At 40.4% G+C, this 20,298-nt stretch overlaps 2 protein-coding genes and 1 long non-coding RNA gene across 4 annotated transcripts; 2 read left to right on the plus strand and 1 right to left on the minus strand.

The window, feature by feature from the left end:
* Nucleotides 1-4,160: 4,160 nt before the first annotated feature.
* ascl1a (achaete-scute family bHLH transcription factor 1a) lies at nucleotides 4,161-5,765 on the minus strand. Its single transcript, XM_078243051.1, has 2 exons — nucleotides 5,137-5,765; nucleotides 4,161-5,021 (listed from the first exon to the last, which is right to left on the minus strand). Exon 1 carries the CDS (start codon nucleotides 5,750-5,752, stop codon nucleotides 5,150-5,152), a length of 603 nt encoding a protein of 200 aa, XP_078099177.1. The 5' UTR covers nucleotides 5,753-5,765; the 3' UTR covers nucleotides 4,161-5,021; nucleotides 5,137-5,149.
* Nucleotides 5,766-5,768: 3 nt separating this feature from the next.
* Nucleotides 5,769-8,248, plus strand: LOC144512355 (uncharacterized). The gene is made up of 2 exons (XR_013500993.1): nucleotides 5,769-6,072; nucleotides 8,142-8,248. It is a non-coding gene; the product is annotated as an uncharacterized LOC144512355 (long non-coding RNA).
* A 1,118-nt stretch (nucleotides 8,249-9,366) lies between these two features.
* itfg2 (integrin alpha FG-GAP repeat containing 2) lies at nucleotides 9,367-19,431 on the plus strand. 2 transcript variants are annotated; one of them, XM_078242833.1, is made up of 13 exons: nucleotides 9,367-9,814; nucleotides 10,611-10,706; nucleotides 10,801-10,842; nucleotides 10,941-11,118; nucleotides 11,206-11,345; nucleotides 11,923-12,071; nucleotides 12,155-12,249; nucleotides 12,402-12,455; nucleotides 13,844-13,935; nucleotides 14,703-14,738; nucleotides 14,852-14,969; nucleotides 15,604-15,777; nucleotides 19,288-19,431. In XM_078242833.1, exons 1-13 carry the CDS (start codon nucleotides 9,719-9,721, stop codon nucleotides 19,353-19,355), a joined length of 1,338 nt encoding a protein of 445 aa, XP_078098959.1. In that variant the 5' UTR covers nucleotides 9,367-9,718; the 3' UTR covers nucleotides 19,356-19,431. The 2 variants fall into 2 exon arrangements, with proteins under 2 accessions (XP_078098959.1, XP_078098960.1); XM_078242834.1 differs by lacking the exon at nucleotides 14,703-14,738 and having other exon boundaries at nucleotides 9,368-9,814.
* The last annotated feature ends 867 nt before the right edge of the window (nucleotides 19,432-20,298 follow it).

Here is a 20,298-nt window from a genome sequence, read left to right on the forward strand (position 1 = left end):
TCTTTTCTTTTAATGCCACTTTCTACTTTTACTCCACTACATTTCATAGGGAAATATTGTACTTTTTACTTAACTACATGAATCTGACAGCTTTAGTTACTAGTTACTTTACAAATTAAGATTTTTGCACACAAAACACATGTATTTTATAAAATATGATGTTTTATTATAAATTAAACTACCCAACAATATATTGGCCTACAAGCTGCAGCTGAAATGATTAGACCATTAAACACTTCCAGTTTCTAAAATGTGAGGATTCTTCTGCATTGAGTACTTTTACTTTTAATACTTTAAGTACATTTTCATGATGATACTTACATACTTTTACTTAAGTAACATTTACAATGCAGGACTTTTACTTGTAACAGAGTATTTTTACCGTGTGGTATTAGTACTTTTAGTAAAGGACTGGATCTGAATACTTCTTTCACTCATTCAATCAGATATGTTTAGAAAACGCTACAAGAAAAGCCATATGAAATGGGCCTGTTAGCTACATGACATTTCATAGAGCTGTGAAAGTGCTGTCTATGGTCCTGAAATGCTCTGCAGTAGTGGATGGTGATCATTTTTCACTACAGTTTGACAAAGCTTTAAAATGCACCACAGCATTAGATAAAACCTCCCAAACTCGCCCGGATGCACTGCTTCAGGGGCGGGGCTCATGTAAATCTTCTGATACAACAACTGCTTATTGTTCTGATTTGAGCCGCTCAGACTGTTGTCCTCTTCCATCCAACTTAATCAACACTGATGAATGATATTCAGTGAGATATTCAACTAATATAGTTTGAGCCATTGTTTTGCCTCAGCTTTGCCAATTAGATATGGCCCTGCTCTCCTGCGGTTCATACATGCTTGACAGACTGCCACAGAAGAAAACATAATGGACTCTGACAAGCAGCAAACCGGGATGCAAGATCAGGGATGTCCTGTACGCAGCATATGTCATCATGGAAAAACCCTCCAACAAACAAGACTGTGATTCTACCACCTAATGTGAAACCTTTTTCTTTTAAAAATGCTCTTCACACATTCAACTCTGCCATTTATAAGTTATACATATAACACTTTGATCTTACTTTGATGTCAAATAAAGATTATTATCAATGTTTGTCTTCAGTATCCTCCACTAATTTTGCAATAACGCCCTTATTTTACTGTGACCTTTAGTTATTACAATCTGCCACTAACGGGTGAAGAAAAAATGTAGGATGGTTAGGATAGTATGAATTTGTACCTGCAATTCCTGTTGATAACTTTCCTGATGGTTTTATTACTCTTTTAAAACGACTGTAGCAATTCTGAGAGGGTTTAAGTCTCTAAGACATGATAGATATAGCTTAGTTTGGGTTCTTGAGAACACACTTTGTGTTTATTTTAACAGTTTACATACTGTTATTGCTAAATTGTTGCATGATCAGCATTGTGCTACATGTTGGTCATGACCTCTGCAACAGTACAGGGGAAGCAGGTTTGCAGGTAGGTTTGTCTTTGGCTTGCAACATTGTACTATTTCTAATGACCTAATATTATAAAAAAAAATTAAGCAGAGCTTACAGTTACAGTTTTGTCAGCTCCAAGAAAGATGTTCAGGTGTTTTGCACACTGATTGGTTAGAAGGAACCCCCCAATAAAATCTCTCCTACGTTGCCCCCAAGACAAGCAGCAGCCTCAGCTTAGACAGTAATTTCCTGTTCAAAGTGTGTTTGCTACGTCAGGATCTCCTACACAATTGGAGTACAAATGTTTGTATTGTATAACATATGCATTAAAGCTGCAGTGGGTAAAAAACAAGAAAACAGAATTTGAAGTAGAGTGAGACCTCTTCCTGCAGCTCTCTCTCTCTCCCCTCTTTGTTGCACAGGCATATGCATGCACAGAGCAGCCAATAGAAACGTGCTCTCTCTGAAATGACCTGAGATTGACCAAAGTCTCCATGACAGCTAGACTATCCAAAGCCTTAAAACAGAGTCAAGAGGAGATGCTGAAGTCTAATTTTCTCTCAGACCAATTGAATTACAATATGCAGAATGATTATTATGGAATTTTTACCCCACGCTGCCAAAAATAAAGTGCTTCCACCAGCTTTAACTTTAGTCATACACTCAGTTTACATATTGTTGGGTGGTTTGTTAATTATATAATAGTATGTTGTTAACTGTGTATTTCACTGACTGTATTGTCTTTTATTAGACATGATTAGTTAATCATCATCATTTATTTTTTATCCAAATAAAGTTGAAAAATGAAGATGCTGATGTGACTCACAGCTTTGCAGGGTGTCATGTTAGAAGACTGAGTTTGTTTTACATATAAGTTTGAGGTATATTCAGACAAGAGTTCAAGTAAAATTCACATTTTATTGTTTTATAAGTTTGTCAGAATTGAATATAGGTTCAATTTACTGCTGTTTACACACATTCCTGATATAAACAAAACATTGCATCAGGAAAATAACATGTAGTTGTTGTCTCGTAGTTTGTGAATGAAAAGGCCTGTCAATTAATTTGGGAATGAGAGCAGGACCGGATCGTATGGGTTGGCTGTTCTTTACTTTAACTCCCAAAGAGTTTTTGTACAGTTTGAACAATAGCAGACATTGATTGATGAGCCTTTTGGAATCCAGACTTACTTTAAGATAATAAACTGCTGTGTGTTTACATATGTCTCAAACAGAAAAACATGCAATCCCTGGAATGGTTTTTGTTGCTGTATTTTATGACAGGAGACAACCGTGATGCAAGTAAAATCCTAAATGAAATAGTAATTTTTTACAAATTTGCAAGTTTTTACAGCAACGACTAGTTTTTTTCTTGTTGCTCATTTTTCAAGTGACCCTCTTCCCCCCACTCATGGCCCCCTGTCGGCCCATGAACCCTCCTTTAAGAGCAACTGATGCAGCGCACGCGCATCTTGCGCAATGAGCCCGAACACATCACGCGGTTTTGCAGTAAGTTTCTCTTTGTGAATGAAATATTTCATTATTAAAATAAAACTGAGAGTCAAATGTGTTAATTTCTTAATTTGATACGATTTGAGTTCATTATCAAAAAAGCTTTATAAAAAACAAGACCAGCCAAAGTATCTTCAGACACACACACACACACACACACACAGACAGACCCAGACGGGGCCTTTTCCCTCCTTCCCAGGTGGTGATTGTTGTATGTTCAGCGGCATGCTGCTGTCAGGAGGCACACGCCATCAGCCAATTCAGCTCTGTGTCTCCACTCGACCACCACACTAACATCATTCACTCATTAAAGCAGACACGCGTCCGGCTGCAGCCTCCGCCCTACCTGTCAAACTTAGTTTTGCAGAAACACAAGCTCTACCTTAAAATCGTTTGGTGATCGCAAAAGTGTGATCATCATTACCGCCCTCCATGTGCTAATTTAAAAGACACTGGCAAAGAAATGTTCTCGTTGTTTCACTTTTACTCGATTTGGGAGGTTTAGATGAAAAATACTTCCACACGAAAGCTACAACTTTGGTGCTTTCTCTTTTCGTTTCAGCCCGTTTGTGTACACGAACATTACAGATGGTGATTCCACTTTTAAAAAATAATGTATGCGAGGAGCTAACGCACCGTTTAAAGCTGCACCAGCCTCTCTTCATGGCATAGTCCAAACTATGAGGACAAGGCGTTTTAAATAAAATAAAAAATAATTAGTTTTATGAAAATGGTGTTTGGTAAATTTAAGATGCATTTCTTAGGAGAAACCACATTTCATCAGTGCCCGTATCTTACGTGTTTAGTAGGATTTCATATCTGTTCATGCTTTGAAATAAACAGAAATGGCTTAAATTGTACTCTTGTGACACCAGATTTGGCTACGTTTTGCGCTTGCGCAAAATTAATCAATTCTGTTGTAGATAGTGTCCAATTTTACAAAACAGAATGGGCAGACTTGGACATGAGGGATGTGACTAAAGGCTTGAAGGAGCCTTGTAAATTTCGACAGACGAAAATATATCGAGCGTAAAAGTTGTTTCTAATCCTTTTTGTCCCTCTACAGTGCAGTGTGTATCTCACTCATCACTTCCTTTGGCTTTCCCCTCCAAACAGCTACTAACCACATGTTGAAAGCTGTAACCAAAAGTGCCCTCCCTCCAATAAATACACCCCCAAAAAATAAGACAGAGAAAATAATTCAGTAGCAAATCATTTTATTCTTGGACTAGTGTAGAAAATATGGTTATAAGAGTTATTTTTTCAACATCTGTAATATAGAGCTGGCAGTATAAAGAGACAATGCATGGCCATTGCGCTCTGTTTGGACAATAGCTGCATAAGTTTTGATCATTGTGAACTTCATGACATAATGCAATAACATGGTTTTGCTATTAAATAAGACACATTGGTGCTAGAATAAAGGAGTGTCAAACTCCTTCTGGAAACCTCATGAACAGAAGAGCCAGAGAATAATAGACTACACGTCTACATAGGCAGGAGGTATAGAAGCAACTTCGCAATATATAGACAAAATATATACAAAAGGATGTGTACAAAACATCTATAAATCTCTTACATACAAAAATATCTTAATATATTTCAAAAAAAGCGTTTGATATAGAATTTTATAGAATAAATCCGCGACTTGGAAGCATTTTCTGAATTAAAACGTCTGAGAGGTTTACCAAAGGGTTGGTGTTCTGTGATTGGATTTAGCATAGTTGAAGAGCAACGTATTAAATAATGTTTTAATGTGCTGCTGAAGAGCATGAATTCGCTTTAGGGTTTTTATTGTTTTGTTTTGTTTATCATGGGCAAATGTAAAGAAGCTTGGATTCCCACGCTGTCAGGAGACCCGTCTTCCTTTAATCCTTTGGCGCTGATCTCCGGCCAGATTTTGCCCAAATTTTTGGGACGTTAAGGCCGTGTCTGTCTTTCTGTCAGTCTGGGAGGACCGGGCGTTTAAGGACAGTGCGTCTTGTTCTTGAGGACACCCAGCCGCCTCCGGGACCATCCCAGGCACGCGTACTCCAACAGGAAAGTGAGTTGATCCATATTTCTGTGAGAAGAGGAAAAAAAGAAATGTTATAAGCCACTGTTCAGGGTGTTTATCATGAAAGTTCATCTATGATAGTGTTTGCTATTAACTCCGATAGCATTAAGTCTATTCTTACCTTCTATGGATGCTCAGAACCAGTTGGTGAAGTCTAGCAGTTCCTGCTCCTCTGGACTGAGAGGATCGTAGGAGCCCTCGTCGGATGAGTATGAGGACACCGGTGAACCTGCCATGGAGTTCATGTCAGCGGAGTATCCCTGCGACATGGTGGGCGACAGGACGCCGGACTGAAACGCCGCGCTCACCGCGTCATGCTCGTCCAGTAGCTGCTGCAGGGCGCGGATGTACTCCACGGCTGAGCGCAGCGTCTCCACTTTGCTCATCTTCTTGTTGGCGGCGCCGTTGGGGACGTGCTCCCGCAGAGTGGCAAAGCCGTTGTTGACCAGTTTCACCCGGTTGCGCTCCCTTTCGTTTCTCCGCGCCACTGCGTGCGGCTGCTGCGGCGGAAGACTGTAGCCGAAACCAGCGAAGTTCAGTCTCCGCTTGCACCGAAGCAGCTCGGGAGAGGAAGAGCGCTGCCTCTTGGGCTGCTTGGACACCGACTTCCCGCTGCCTTGACTGCTGCCGCTGGGGCTCAGCTGGATGCTCTGCGCCGCCGCGGCGGAAAAGAAACAAGCGGGCGGCATGAGATGCTGCTGGCTGACGCTAATTTCCATCTTGGCTGTGAAGTCCATTCCTGGCAGTAAAAAAAAACTTATAAAGAATCACAAAGTCTCGAGGCGGTGCGTCCCGCTCGTGCCGTTCACGTGGTGTGGCTGTTTGACGCGCACTTGTTTCAATGGGGGCACTCCGTTGGGCTGCTGCCTCGCGCGCTTCTTAAAGCTGTTCTGAGTGCTCGAGGAAAGACGCCACTGCTTTTCAATACGCTTGGAGGGGGGATTGGCCACGCCCTCCGGTCGCGTGGATTCACCTTGGGCTCCTGCCCCTGCCCCGGTGCCGGTGCATTGCGCGCGCCGGACGCGTGCCACTTGAAGCACTAAACAAACAGTCAGTGGTGAGTTTTTCTTTCTATCTGTCTATCACGGGTGTCAGCTAGGTGTGCGGCAGAGCGGATAGGAAAGTGTTCAACACAGAGTCCCGTTCAGGACAAGAAGTTCACAACAGAGTCTACAGCCTACTTTACAGCTGCAGCACTTTAGTGTTTTATTCCAAACCTAGCAACCTGTTTGTGTTGATTTTTAATGACAGAATAAAAATCTGTTCTTTTTGTCATTATTTTGGAAATCATCATGAAAAACGCTCTCATTGGGCCATTTAGGGATCTTTTAAGGAATAGATTGTAGAGCTCAGTATACCAATTTGTTTTGAAAAGTCATGTCTCAAATGGACTTTTTTGTAAAGTTACGATAAGTGTGAGGACTTCCCATTGTGTTTCACTAAACGGACGCAATTAGAGTGGTCAGAGATGCTTAGCGAGTTCAGAAATTACGTTTGAAAGTCATTTCAACAGGTGACATCCAAACAGTCAGTGTATTCTCAAATCTAGTCTAGAAAATAATGCAAAGTGTTTCAGAGTTTGTCTTTGGAAATATAGCTCATTAAATGAACCTTCCGTTTCTCCAGAGTAATATAGATTTAAAATGAAGATCTATGCAGGGAAGCAAGAAAAAAATACATTCATATTTCAGAATAAGAAGTAATATATGTTATTACTTTGTCGTTTGATTTTTCTTGGCAGCTCTGGACCAAACTGTGGTGCTGAAATACAGCTCACCTCGCTGCGAACCATCCAGATTCATGCTGGAGTTTATCTGAGAGCGCTGCATGTAAATCAGTTGGTCGCTGGCGTTTCAACTCAATAAACACAGTCTAGTTTTATTGTTAACGTTACAGACGCGTCTGAATGCCGCTCATTTGAGGGACTATTGTGCGTCAGAAGCCGAATTTTCCACTTTGATTAGAGCAGATCATCAGCCTCGCTGCAGGCGGAACGGAGGGGCGCAAATCTGCGGAGTGGCCCTAAGAAGCTGTTTGGAGGAGGCTTTGTGTATGATTTGATACACCCGGTATGGTTACAGTAGCGTGGACGCGGTGTGTTCGGCCGATTATTGTCGCTTTGAAAAGCGCAGAATGATAAAACACGTCTTTCAGCGCGGAACAAAACCAAGACCGAACGGTATTGCCGCTCTGTTCTTCTGGGTTTGCGCGTGCATGTGCAGCGCGTGTATGTGCAGTTAAACTAAAATCTGATTGTTTTCAGTTTGTTTGAAGTTGCTTGAAGTTATCTATCCGTGTTTGTGTGATTGTCCGCGTTTGTGCACAATGATTGCCTGCGTGCTGTGTTTGCGCGTGCACGTATGGTGCGTCTTAATACAATAACACACACACAGAGAGAGAAACCACACTCAGGATTGTTTTTGTGCGTAATCTTTTACTTTTTGCGCATTAAGTTTTTCTTTATCAGCGCTTGTGTCTTTTCATTGTTACTGTGTGCGTGCGTGCGTGCGTGCGTGTGTGTGTGTGTGTGTGTGTGTGTGTGTGTGTGTGTGTGTGTGTGCAAAAAGAACCTCTGCCCACCCCCCTCCCCTCCTCTGTCTCTTTATTTCTGTGTGCGTGCGTCTGTGCATGCGCTTTCCAAAGAGGGGATTGTAATAAATTGTCCAATTTTTCTGCGTTGGCAGTGGCATTCAAAATCAAGCTTGCATTGCGGAACCACCCCCCCCCCACCACCACCACCACCAATACTTTCTTTTCTTTCCCTCCCCTCTTATTCTCTTTCTCTCTCTCGCCCTTTTTTTGGCCCAGCAAGAGAGTTTAGAAAAGAAGCGTGGGTTCTATTCAGCCTCCCCCTGCACCCCTTCACCATCGCCCGGCTTTCTGAAACCTATCCATGCCCTGTCAGTGTGCTTCCAAAGTCCAATTAGCGCTTTGTGAGGACTCTCTCTCTCTCTCTCTCTCTCTCTCTCTCTCTCTCTCTCTCTCTCTGCTGGTCTTCCAGTGGCTGGGAGGGCGCTCCTTTTTCTTGAGGGGCTTTCCAGTTATAGCTGAGTGTAATAATTAATATGACATCTGGGCGCCCGAGTTCTTCTTTAACCACTTTCTGTATGTTTCTCCTTTCTTTAGGGAGTTCTCTGTGTGGAGACAATAAAACAAAAACTCGTAAGCACCCGTATCATCCATACCATCTTTGAGTGTGATGTGAGGGATCATCTTTCAATTGGTTTGTCATTGGTTTGTCAATTGGTTTGGTTTGACAGCGTTTTGTTTTCTTTCGGCAGGTGCACCATTAGTATATATTTAGCATGTTTTTAAAGCAGTTAGGCTACTCTTTTTATCTAACATGCAAAATACGTGTGTGCATAAACTTACTTTCTTGTAGCAGAGATTCATTGTTGTAAGTGAATACTTTGACTGGGTTTAATGAATCTAGTCTGATGAATCTATTAAACATTAGTTTTTCTCAAAATGATGCACAAACTTGAGTATATGAAAATGTCAGCACTCCGATGCTTAGTGAGAGATGTATTATAGGTCTACCCTCTAAAAGTTACAATGACCAACTTTTTATTAGTTTTTTTTCACACCTTAAGGGCCCAAACATACTGTATGTTAAAAGCCTACAACAAGAAGAAAGCATAATAAAGTGCAAATAAATAAATGGAGGAGAAGAGAGGGAGAAAACAAAACATACAATCCACACACCGGTTACAATGAGCTCATGGCATTTTTAAAATAACGATTTCTATAATAGACTTCTGCCTCCTCTGTGATGTTTGTGTAAACATCTCCTCCATCTTGAACGTGTTGTTTTCTGCCTGACATGAAAAGTTGTAATTGAACGTCGCCCTCTAGAGGACAACAGTGGCACTTAACTCTGGGAGACAAATAAAACTGCGATACCAAATAGTAGTAATATTAGTACCAAACAGTATTAGTATTATATGCAAGGAGTTAAGTGCTTTAATAAAACAAAATAAGAAACACAATTAAATTGAATGAAATATTCAGCAGTTCAGTCAATTATCTTGTAGAATGTACATCTATTAAGAGTTTTGAAGGCCTGGATTGGAGTACTGAATGTTTTTATTGTAAGCCTATGCTTTTGCAATTTTAAATGAAGATTTTCTGTTAAAGAATTTTGGTAAATGCGAAATTTTGCTAAGAAAATAAAAATAACAAAAATAAAAAGAGTTTTTTTCAGATTTTTATTCATCATTCCAAAGATTCTCTATAACTAAAACGTCTCTGTCATCATTCAGGCATTTTAATAAATACATGAAAACATGTCATAACGCATTTTACCTCAATTAGGCTATGTTAGAAGAACCGCGAAATAGACAGTTTGTCTCTACTGAGCTGCCATACTTTCTAAGGTCACGTGCTTTTGTTTACTAGGAAGGAGCTAGCAGCTGTTGCCAACCATACAGCTATTAAACTATACAAACATATATACAGGCTTTAACGTCATTAAACAAAGGTATTTTAAAAAGCAGTTAGGTAAGAAGAATGCGATGTTATGTCACGCTCTTCAGGAGAGACTAACGGTAATGTTAAAACCTATGAGAGCTAACGTTAACGTTAACTGAGCTAACGTTAGCTATCATATCACGAACTGTCTTTGCTCTAACTAATTCTAGCAACAGCTGTCCAAATGTTTAGGGACGCTTAGCGGTTTCAAAATATAGCTCATAATAGTAGTTATGCGGTCCTTGAACTACGTTCAACGTGTCAGCTTGGATTTTACAGGAACTCTGTTTCCTCATGCTATCTGTCTGGGAGATGCAGACAACGACTCGGTGAGTAACGTTCATTTCACATAACTTTTTTTATTTTTTTTATTTAGACTCATGGATTATAGTGTCCAACGTTACATCCAGAGCTGCAATAAGTTTGTTCACTTCAAAAAAGTTTGAGTACAGATGCGAAATGCTCAAAACATGCATGTAATTTGGTGCTAGGCTTTTGAATGCACGCTCCTTACAAGGTAGACTGGTTTTCTTTTTATTTGCTCTTGTCTAATGTACTGTATTTGTAAAGTTGCTGAAATGTTCTCTGCAAAAATCTCAGAGGCAGTGTTGTTTTAAAGTTTACTTTCTGTGTGTCCTTGATTTGAAATAAAGAGGATAAGTACTTGGCATTCTATCTGGGCAGCAATAAGGTCACAAAACAAAAGTCTTGTTCCTATATATATTAATTACTATTTATATAGCACCTTTTAAAACTACCCTTACAAAGGGCTTCACAAGAAAGGAGAACAATCAAATACAAAATCACAGTCAGCAAATAAAGATACAAACAAAACAGCTAAAAGTGAAGATAAAGAACAGTTAAAATAAGTAACAAAAATAATTAAAGAATGCAACTTGCCAACACACCTGAGACAACATTGGGATGTGTATACACTACTTTGTGGCTTCTCCCATATTTATTTAGCAGTTTTTAGGAACCAGAATATAAATTAGTCAAAAAAGAGCATGTCTAAGCAAAATATCAAGACATACACCTTAAGATTCAGATTATTCTTCACAGTGTTTAAATAGTGGTGGTTCCATATTATAGCAAAGAAAATGTGCTTTCTTTCATTCACTGTAGTTGAACGAGCTGGTTGTGGGGGACACCAGCGGAAAGCTTCTTGTGTACAAGAATGACGACTCCAAACCCTGGATCACAAGAACCTGTGTGGGCATGGTCAGTACATAAACCAGGAAACCGAGGGAAATACTTATTATATCATAGAGTAAATTTATTTCTGTTACTCATATAATGTGTCTTCGTTTGGCAGCTGACATGTGTTGCAGTTGGAGATGTCTGCAACAAAGGAAAGGTTAGTTATAAAATGATAAATGATCGGCAGCAGCCTATAATGAATATCTTGGTGCTGATGTTCCCAACATTGTGTTTTTTTTCCCCCCTGTTTGACAGAACTTTGTGGTAGCTGTCGGTGCAGAGGGCTGGTTTCACCTCTTTGACGTGACAGCTGCCACCGCAAGTAAATCTGATTCATCCAGTCAGCATGAATTCATGTCGCCTGATGACCAGAAGCCCCTCTTTACCCAACATATTCCTGCGAACACTAAAGTCATCCTCATAAGTGATATCGGTAAATTACTTTCTCATATGTTGTATTTGTATCCTATCTGTTGTGCTTTTTGAATTTGACTACAGCGTGTGCATGCCTGTACTGTAGACGGTGATGGCCGCAGTGAGCTGGTGGTGGGCTACACAGACCGGGTGGTGCGAGCTTTCCGTTGGGAGGAGCCGTCTGACGGTTCAGAGCTGGGATCTGGACAGCTGGTTCTGCTGAAGAAATGGCTTCTGGAGGGTCAGGTACACTTCAATTAAGCTCCATAAATTAGTATCTCAACCAATAATTATCATCTCAACATAGGTTAACTGAAACTGTGAGGTGCATGTCTTAATCAAGTTTGGGTTTATACTGGCACATTTAGTTTATGTGGTAGAGTCAGGGCAATTAAAGCTATAGTGCGTAGTTTCTGTCGGAGGATTAAAAAAACACGGAGGATTAAAAAAAAACATGATGGACTCTTCAGAAGAGGTAATTATCTTGACTCGATTTTTCTGCGCGCGAAAGTCGCCGGACGACACCAGTTTCTGAACATAGCCATACTGAGAAATACAGAGAGAGTTTGGTGGAGCTGATAGTCTTAATTAGCTTTGTATCAACTCATTTGGCAACGGCTTGAATGTAGTCATTAATATAAAAAATGTATGCACTAAAGCTTTAATGGACAAACGTCTTTCCTGTACACTAACTGGATAGCAGAGCTGGGTGATATAACAACTATTTATGTGCAACACAGAGCACTAAAGTCATCCTGTACAGTGAAATGAAAGCTTATTATCACACAAGGTGAAAGCCCAGTGTTGACTGTCTGTTGTGCAGGTGGACAGTTTGTCAGTGAACCCGGGTCCAGAGGGTTTACCAGAGCTGATGGTGTCTCAGCCAGGCTGCGGCTACGCTATCCTGCTTTGTTCCTGGACACAACAGGACTCCAACAGCTCTGGGGAAGATGCCCCCGCAACCCCTGGGAGGTAGACACTGTTGCAACAGTTATAGATGTGTAGAAGTAAAAAGCTGTGATTCGAGAATTAAACTTTGATTTCTTTGTTCACAGTGAGGGACCTTCCAGAGATGTAGTTCTCCATGTGACCACTGGGCGGATACACAACAAGAATGTTTCCACTCATCTTATCGGCAGCATCAGTAAAGGTACCAAACTGAAACCTTGGGCCAGTTGGTCAATTTTTCTTTACTATACACAACACTTAATAGATAACTCATGTGTTATATTTTGAGAAAAATAGGTGTAACCATATCAAAAAGATTTTGATTAATACATTTTGATCTCTGTTTTTCATCAGGCTCAAAAGAGGAATCTTCTAAATGTGGGCTGTTCGCTCTCTGTACGTTAGATGGTAAGTCATGAATTTGACACATTTGAAATCTTTTATTAAATTAGTGTATTATGTTGAGGGTGCTCTCACATCAACCTGTTTGGTTCAGTTCTCTGGTGTTTAGTTTGGGTCTGTTTGGGCTGATATAAAAGTGTGATTTTAACATGAATTCAAAAACAAATCCACAATTAAAAGATATTGAAGTAATATATAGCCTATTGATACAGCATCACTGTGTAACCATTGTAACAGGAGCGCATGGAATTTCTCTGATCAATTACAAAGTGAAAAGGAGTTAAACCAGAGGTATGTTGGGCTTGTGTCCTCCTCTGTGTACTTTAGCAGTTCCTCAATAAAAAAAAGATAGTAAAACAAGTAAACCATGTAGTAACTATCTCCATCATATTACAGTACCAAGATCTTTTTTTGGTGAGCTTTTTGTGACACCAGAGAAGAAAAATCAACACATAAGATAAATAAACACATAATGCACTGTAATGTGCTGCATAAATTGCTGTCCGTCTCACGATTTTCTGTCCCCCCAGTCCCAATCAATGAGTTACTCAGTCTGTTTGACTTCATGTTTTCTCCACACACACACACACACACACACACACACACACACACACACACACACACACACACACACACACACACACATACATACATACATACACATACACACACGCCGGCCCTGCTATTCTTTTAAAGAGATTGACGCACACACCAGCACAAGTATCAACTTCAGGCCACTTACGTAGGCTATGGCGAAAGCGCTGCGTGGAGCCTCCGCGGGACCATAAATCACACTTTAGTCCAAACCTGATGTGAAAGCACCCTTATCTACGTATTTGCTTAGCAAGGTAAAATACAAATTAGTACGAGCCATATTATATCTTGTGATCCACTTACTGTATTTTGGAGCCGGTAGTGATACTATATGTGGTAAGCCATTTGTCATATATTGGTGGCTGTTAGTTGAGGCAGAGGATCCTCCTGGCAGCAGCACATAACTGGCAACCAGCTCTCAGAGCAGCTGGAGAATCCATCAATATTTAAACAAGAGAGGATCTAGTGGGATAATCAGCACTTAAGGCTCCTGGTTGCCAATTTTTTACACTCACAACCTCCCTCTTGGTGACACCTTGATGAGCCAACATTGAGAAACGAAATTACAATACCATTAGAGGTTATGAACTTAGAAACAATTACTGTCTGTATTTCAACATCATCAGCAATTAAAAGCAAACTTCTCAGAATCAGTGTTTGTCAGAAAGCACCTTTTGTCCAATATGTCTTGAGATTTGTTGATGTATTCTTAATTTTTTTAATAGCAGTAGCATATAATAACAGGTAGAACTGTACTTTAATGTTATACTTACATCTCTTTTTGCCTTTAAATGTTACAGGTACCCTGAAATTGATGGACAGCTCAGAACAGCTCCTGTGGTCCGTCCAGGTGGATCATCAGCTGTTTGCGCTGCAGAAGCTCGACGTTACTGTGAGTTTGTGTGTATTTATGTAGGAATACATTTCTTTTTTTGAAATAGTTGGATTTGCCCAACCAGATTCAATTTAAGATGTATAAAACGGATAAAAGCTTCATATCCTCATGTTGGAGAAGTTTGGCCATTTTGCTTTATAAATTATTTTAAAAAGTAATTTAACAGCAGCTGGAAGTCAGTTTTTGCTGACCTCCACTGGTTTAACTTCTCCCCTTGCTGCATTGATGTACTGTATAAGTGTACTCCAGGATGCTGTTACATAACTATGGGGTGCAATATTAAAGCACACACCTGACCACACCCAGAGGCTTTAAACTGTCAACCTTGAGAGTGCAGTTAAACACACACTGGTGTTAAGTTACTCTTTACGATTCATCAAATAAAAGTAGCAATCAATTAATCGCCTAGTAATTTTAGAACTATATTAAAGGGATAGTTTAGATCTTTTGAAATGGGGTTGCATGTACTTATCCATAGTCAGTGTATTAGCTACAGTAGATGGCGGTTGGCACGCCCCCAGTTTGGAGAAGCAGGCAGGAAGCAGGTCCTGACACAGAATCTAAGCAATGCACTGCTGTGGACGTGGGCACCCAGCAAAATGTTTTGCCACCTAAAAAAAATGGCTGCTACATTGAGAATTCTTTCACCACTTAACATTGCCGTCAAACAGTTCTTCACAATGGGGAACTAAAGTCATTATATCCATTTATGCTCTCTTCAAAGCCACCAGATTCCTGACAAAAACAGTAATTTTACCTTGCAGAACGGGAGAGTTGCTGGTCTTCCTCTGGCTCGATCGGTTAGTTTGTTTGTGTTTTTGCTTTGGTGTTTTAAAGGGTTAGTTCGGATTCACTAAAGGCAGGTTCCACTTGTTTCGATAATCATAGCGAGGATGTGTCTGTTTGCTTCCAGGGAGACGGCAGAGAGGAGGTGGTAGCGTGCGCCTGGGATGGTCAAACCTACATTATTGACCATAATCGGACAGTAGTGCGGTTCCAGTTCGATGAGAATGTCAACGCCTTCTGTGCGGGTGAGGGACCTCATACTTAACTCTAAATTATCTTATACATCAGGTCAGATTTTCTCCTGTGTGCTCACCTGTTGGATGGTGTAAGTAAATACATGGCTAGAATTTCAAAGGCTAGAATTTCAAAACCTCTCATGACACCACTAGGTGGCAACGTTGAGCTTTGTGTTCACCCAGCCTTTGCTTCTTCCTTCTACTTTATTTTCTCTGTCTGTCCTTTTCAAATCTTTCTGCAATGTTTGAACAAGCCACAGTTTATTTGAGGCAGCTAATATGACATGTGCAGTAGTAAGTGGATTAGAGAAAGAGACAAGAGACTTTGTTTGTTCTGCCTGATTTTATCGTGGTTTGTTTCTTCTTTACACCTACCGAGTGTTTGGGAGAACAGTCAACCCCTCCTGTCCACTCTGCTTTCTGCCTGCTCTGTGAGATCATTAAGGCAGATGAGATTGGTTTCTCTGTTTGTGTGGAAGCTGGCTCTGCCACAGAGACACATATTAGTAGCCAGGCAGCAGAGGGTTGCTAATGTTTTCATTGGAATTCACATAACAGACTATATCACAGAACTGCCCCCCACATATTGAATAAAAACATCCCTTATATATGAAGTTTAAGTGTGTTCTGTGTGTGGTTGCAGGTCAGTACACATGTAAGGAGGGTAAGAATAGCCCCTGTCTGGTGTACGTGAGCTTCAATCATAAAATCTACATCTACTGGAAGGTGCAGCTGGAGCGCATGGAGTCCACGAACATGCTAAGGGTCCTGGAGGAGAAACCCGAGTTTACGAGCCACCTGAAGGCGCTGGGAGTCGGTGAGTACACCAACAACTCAGAGCCAGTAATTCAGTTCAGATTAGAGCATCCTTCATCATATTCAAAGCGACATCTTGTCTGTCTGTTGCTGTAATTGGACGAGAAACCAACTGTGACTATTTGTAGTCAATTTATTTGCCACCCAGTTCAGCACAACACTCAGACTCTGACCTGAATACTAACGATGATGGAAAAATAAAAATGATCCCCACATGACAGATTTTTACTGCTAACAAGATCCTGCTCGCTGGTCTCATGCAGGGTCAACTCATACTGTACACACAGATTATTTTCTTCTTACATTCACCAATCTTCTCGAAATTTGAATTTTTTTTCTCAGGTATTAACATAATTCAACATTTTTAATTCTTTTTAGATGTTATATTTTATTAGCATATTTTGGTGGGGTAACTTATTTTCCACTCAGGATGAATTATTATAACTTCCTCTGGCACCATCATCGGGTCAAAATGTGTCCAATACTTAGGTTTATGACCAAATACCTGAAAAAATGACATTCCCATCAGCCTCAGCTGTACTTTGCGTTTAGTGCTAATTAACAAATGTTAGCATGCTGTTACAAATGGCTAAGGCTAACCTAGCCGATAACATTAAAACCCCCTGTCTCCTCTCCCTGCGTGTTGTGTTTCACGTGAGATTGAGACTAAATTTGCCTGGATGAGTGTATGTCTTTCCTACTTTAGAGGGGTTTGTGCTGTGTTAAACTGACTCACCCAACCGTTTTTTTGCGTTCTGAAGCCGGGCTTACTAACTCTGGTGTCCCCCTCGTCGAGACGACCTCCGCCCTGGGTCGGCGTTCCAGCGTCCCTCGTTGACTTCTCCGCGAGCCTGCTCCTTGGTGTGTTTTAGTTCAGGTTTTAAAAGGTGCATTTACAAAAAAAACAAGAAAAGCTGTCTTTTCCATCAGAAAACAGTCTTTCTTTCAGTGTGTCTCTTCAGCGTTTGTCACCTGTCGCCTCAGCTTCCTCAAAACCATCTTCTGAATGAATCAGAGTGTGTGAGAGAGATTCATTCAGAAGTCACACAAACATCCCCTGTCATGTCACATGTCAGCACTGTCCCTATCGGCTATCTACTCAAAAGAAACTAAACTAAGATGGCGAACATGTAAACATTGTCATTGTAAGCATCTTAGCATTAAGTACAGCCTCACAGAGCCGCTAGCATGGCTGTAGACCTGTTTTAGCATCTGTAGACCTGTTCAAGCCATTTGTTCTTTATACTCTGTTGACACATCGTAAGCAGCTATATTCATATTTTAGAATTGCTTCACTACTTGAACACTACTGACTCTGCTAAATCTGTTGCATTTTCACCAGCTGATTTCAAACAGCAGGGACTTGAACCTCTGCAGTGTTAAGTTCTTATTTTTTCTGAGACATTTTTGTGAATGAAACTTGCCCATAAACCAGCAAAACCAGATAGCCTTATTTGCATGTCTATTCATTCTGTTTAAACCTGGTATTTCTGCACAGTTGCAGATAAAGATTAGGCTACAATAATATTATTAGTATTATACTATTTGTAGAATTAGATTTCAGTGGTGACTGCGTAGGATTGTTTATTATTTGTGTGCATTTCCAATAACTTGTAGCATAATTTAGCTATAAGCCTAAAGGCACTGTGAATATTTCATCATTATTCCATGCCCTTATTGGATCAGCCTGCTTCCTACATGTATTTCTGTTGAAAAAACTGACTCATTCATTCATTAAAGAAAGTTGATTCACTAAAATAAAAAAACTAACTCATTTAATCCGATGAATGACTTTATTTAAATTGAAGGTTTTGTTTGAGGATTTTTTTTTTAGGGGTGATGACGCCATAAAATATAGGAGAGATATCCCAACCTTCATTTGAAAACCTCAATAGAAGCTTTGAATGTTCGTTACAGCCCTACCAACGATCACACACAAACACGTACCTCCTCATAACGGGAGGTGTTCATCAAGCTGAAACAAGCCATTTATGATTTGTGCAGTTAAGAGAGTTTGGTAAATCTGACTCCTACAAAAAAGGCGTTTAGGACAAAAACAAAACTTTTGTTGCAAGAGGCCCCTTGTCTGGCTTCTCCTTAACAAATAAACACGTCTACACAGGAAGAGGTCATGGAGGAAATTCATTTAGAAAGTCTTAAATCCAATGTTTTCATTTCTACATCCAAGTGTATATAAAACCGCCTGTCAGTCAAGTGTGCTGAAAAGACTGAAGTATTTTTAGAGAGGCTGTAATCCCCTAGCACACAGAGCACAGAAACCAAGGAAGCTGCTTTCTGACTCGTTTCATTATCTTTTCACCCATACCCCCCCTATGGAAAATTGCGTCTCTGCTGTCCAGCTTCTTTCCAAACACAATCCTCCCGACAAACACAATGTTTAACTAAGTCAATAACTTGGTTAATCATTGTGAATGCGCACAATGGTTATTTATTTCCTGTTAATTTCCTTGTTTTAGAACATGAATCTGTCCAGATGCATCTTCAGTCTCCATGCATGTCATATATAAAATGTTTTTGAGGGGTTAAATCTGATTAAAATACATAACAGTCTTCTTAGTCTACATGGATGACCTGCTAGCTAGTCAACCGCTTTGTCAGAAATGCACTGTTAAATGAGTGGAAACCTATTTAGTGAGGAAAAAATGATGATAAAACACTAACATGTAATTAGCAGGACTTGCTGGAGCATGATATGGTTGCAGATGGAAATGCAGGTTCCATTCCAGCTAATTTTTCTGACGCCTGGTGGAGGTGTTAGCTAGCTTCCTGCTGCCTCTGTTAATAATTCAACCTCTGGGGCATGTTGTTTCTTTTGACTAGGATTTTGCAGGCCTGTTACCTAACCCAGTGCGAAAAATGTCTGATGTAGCAGCCTTAGGGAAAAGGAAATAGAGAGGAGGAGAGATTGCAATAAAACTGCAGACAAATAAAAGTGTAAAAATGTGTCTGATATGTAGTGTGGGGGAGGCGATATTTGGCTTTGCATATTAACTGTTTTTGTCCACATGAGCACATGCATCTATCGGAAATAGCTTGAAGTGCATTTTATTTCATGTGCATTTTTACTAAAACATAAAGCCATTAAATATTAAATATACACACAGTATGGCAAACACTGAGAGTAAAAAAAAGAAAGGAGATCTCTGTACTGTACAGTAGGTGTTAGCTGCCTCGCCCTGACCTAGAAATGTCAGTAGCAGCTCTCAGGCTCTTCCCTGCTGTTCATTCACCTTAATACCCGCCCTTTAACCAAAGGGTGATGATGAAGAGTCTGTCAGTTCTCCATCACACCGTGGGAAGGTTTCTGAATATAGACAGTTCCTCCTACATTCAATCATCAGCTAGTTTTCGACTAGTTTCGCTGTAGTTTGACTTCCTACAAGAAGAAGAAGTTTTAACTGGTAAGAAAGCCCTCATAATGTTTTGTCTGGGCACACACTGAATGTCTCGTGCCGATGGTCATTGCCACATTTGTGTTTTCCCTCCACAGATACTGAGGACCCGGCAGCAGTGAGAGCGCTGGTGGCAAATGTTCTCTACAAGGATTCACAGACTTAGCACACACATCAACACACTGCTGTCTCTCTTCCCCCCCGACTGTAAATACTCTGTTAATAAACACTGATTGTCTGTCTCCTGTGCTGCTGCTCTTGTTTGTGATCCCCGCAGACAGACGTGTCAGGTTCAGGTTTCTGATGCTGTAATCTCAGATGTACACACTGCCTCTGTCATTGGTATTCTATCCACCCAGGTTGTTTATCGGTGTTTTAAGCCCCCGTCTCCTTTCAGGCAGCGCTGCCTGGAAGGCATTAGGATTAGGCAATGGTTATGGTTAGGGTAGGTGCCTTGAAGTCAACGATCGCAGCACTGCCTGGAAGGAGACGTTGGGGGGCTTAAAACACCATCGAGCACCCAGGTTGCTGAGAGAGGATGAAAGCATGCGGCCCAATGCAGTGGAAATAACCTTCTATTTAACGTCCTGTTTTCGCCGCTGAGTGTGTGAATTTGTGAGTAGGGAGGATCAACTGTGGCATTATGCTGCTGTCAGTTAGCGCTCACATGCCGTCGAAAAAAGATCAAAAATATAAGTGACTGCATTTTTCCTTTTCATCTCGTGTAGTCTGTTAGGATTTTCTTTCATCTGGTGTATCATCTCAAAGATATTACGCGCTTCAGACGTTACGTAATACATATGATATTTACATGGCAGTAAGGCAGCGGTGTTTGTTTTCTTTGTTTTATTTGGATCCCCATTAGCTTCAGCATAAGCTAAAAGCTATTCTTCCTGGGGTCCTACAATCTGTCGTGTGACAATACAATTTACGACATCACATTACACACCATACACACAGACATTACTTCACATTAAACAACATTTGAAAATACAAATCATTTTTAAATTTTACAGTTAACGCAATTAATCAAAAGAAGAAAAGACATTACGCTACTCCAAATAAATCTATTTAAGCCCAATAACAGACTCTCTAAATTGGTATTAGAT

Source organism: Sander vitreus, chromosome 23, assembly GCF_031162955.1.
Source record: "Sander vitreus isolate 19-12246 chromosome 23, sanVit1, whole genome shotgun sequence".
Taxonomy (NCBI): Eukaryota; Metazoa; Chordata; class Actinopteri; order Perciformes; family Percidae; genus Sander; species Sander vitreus.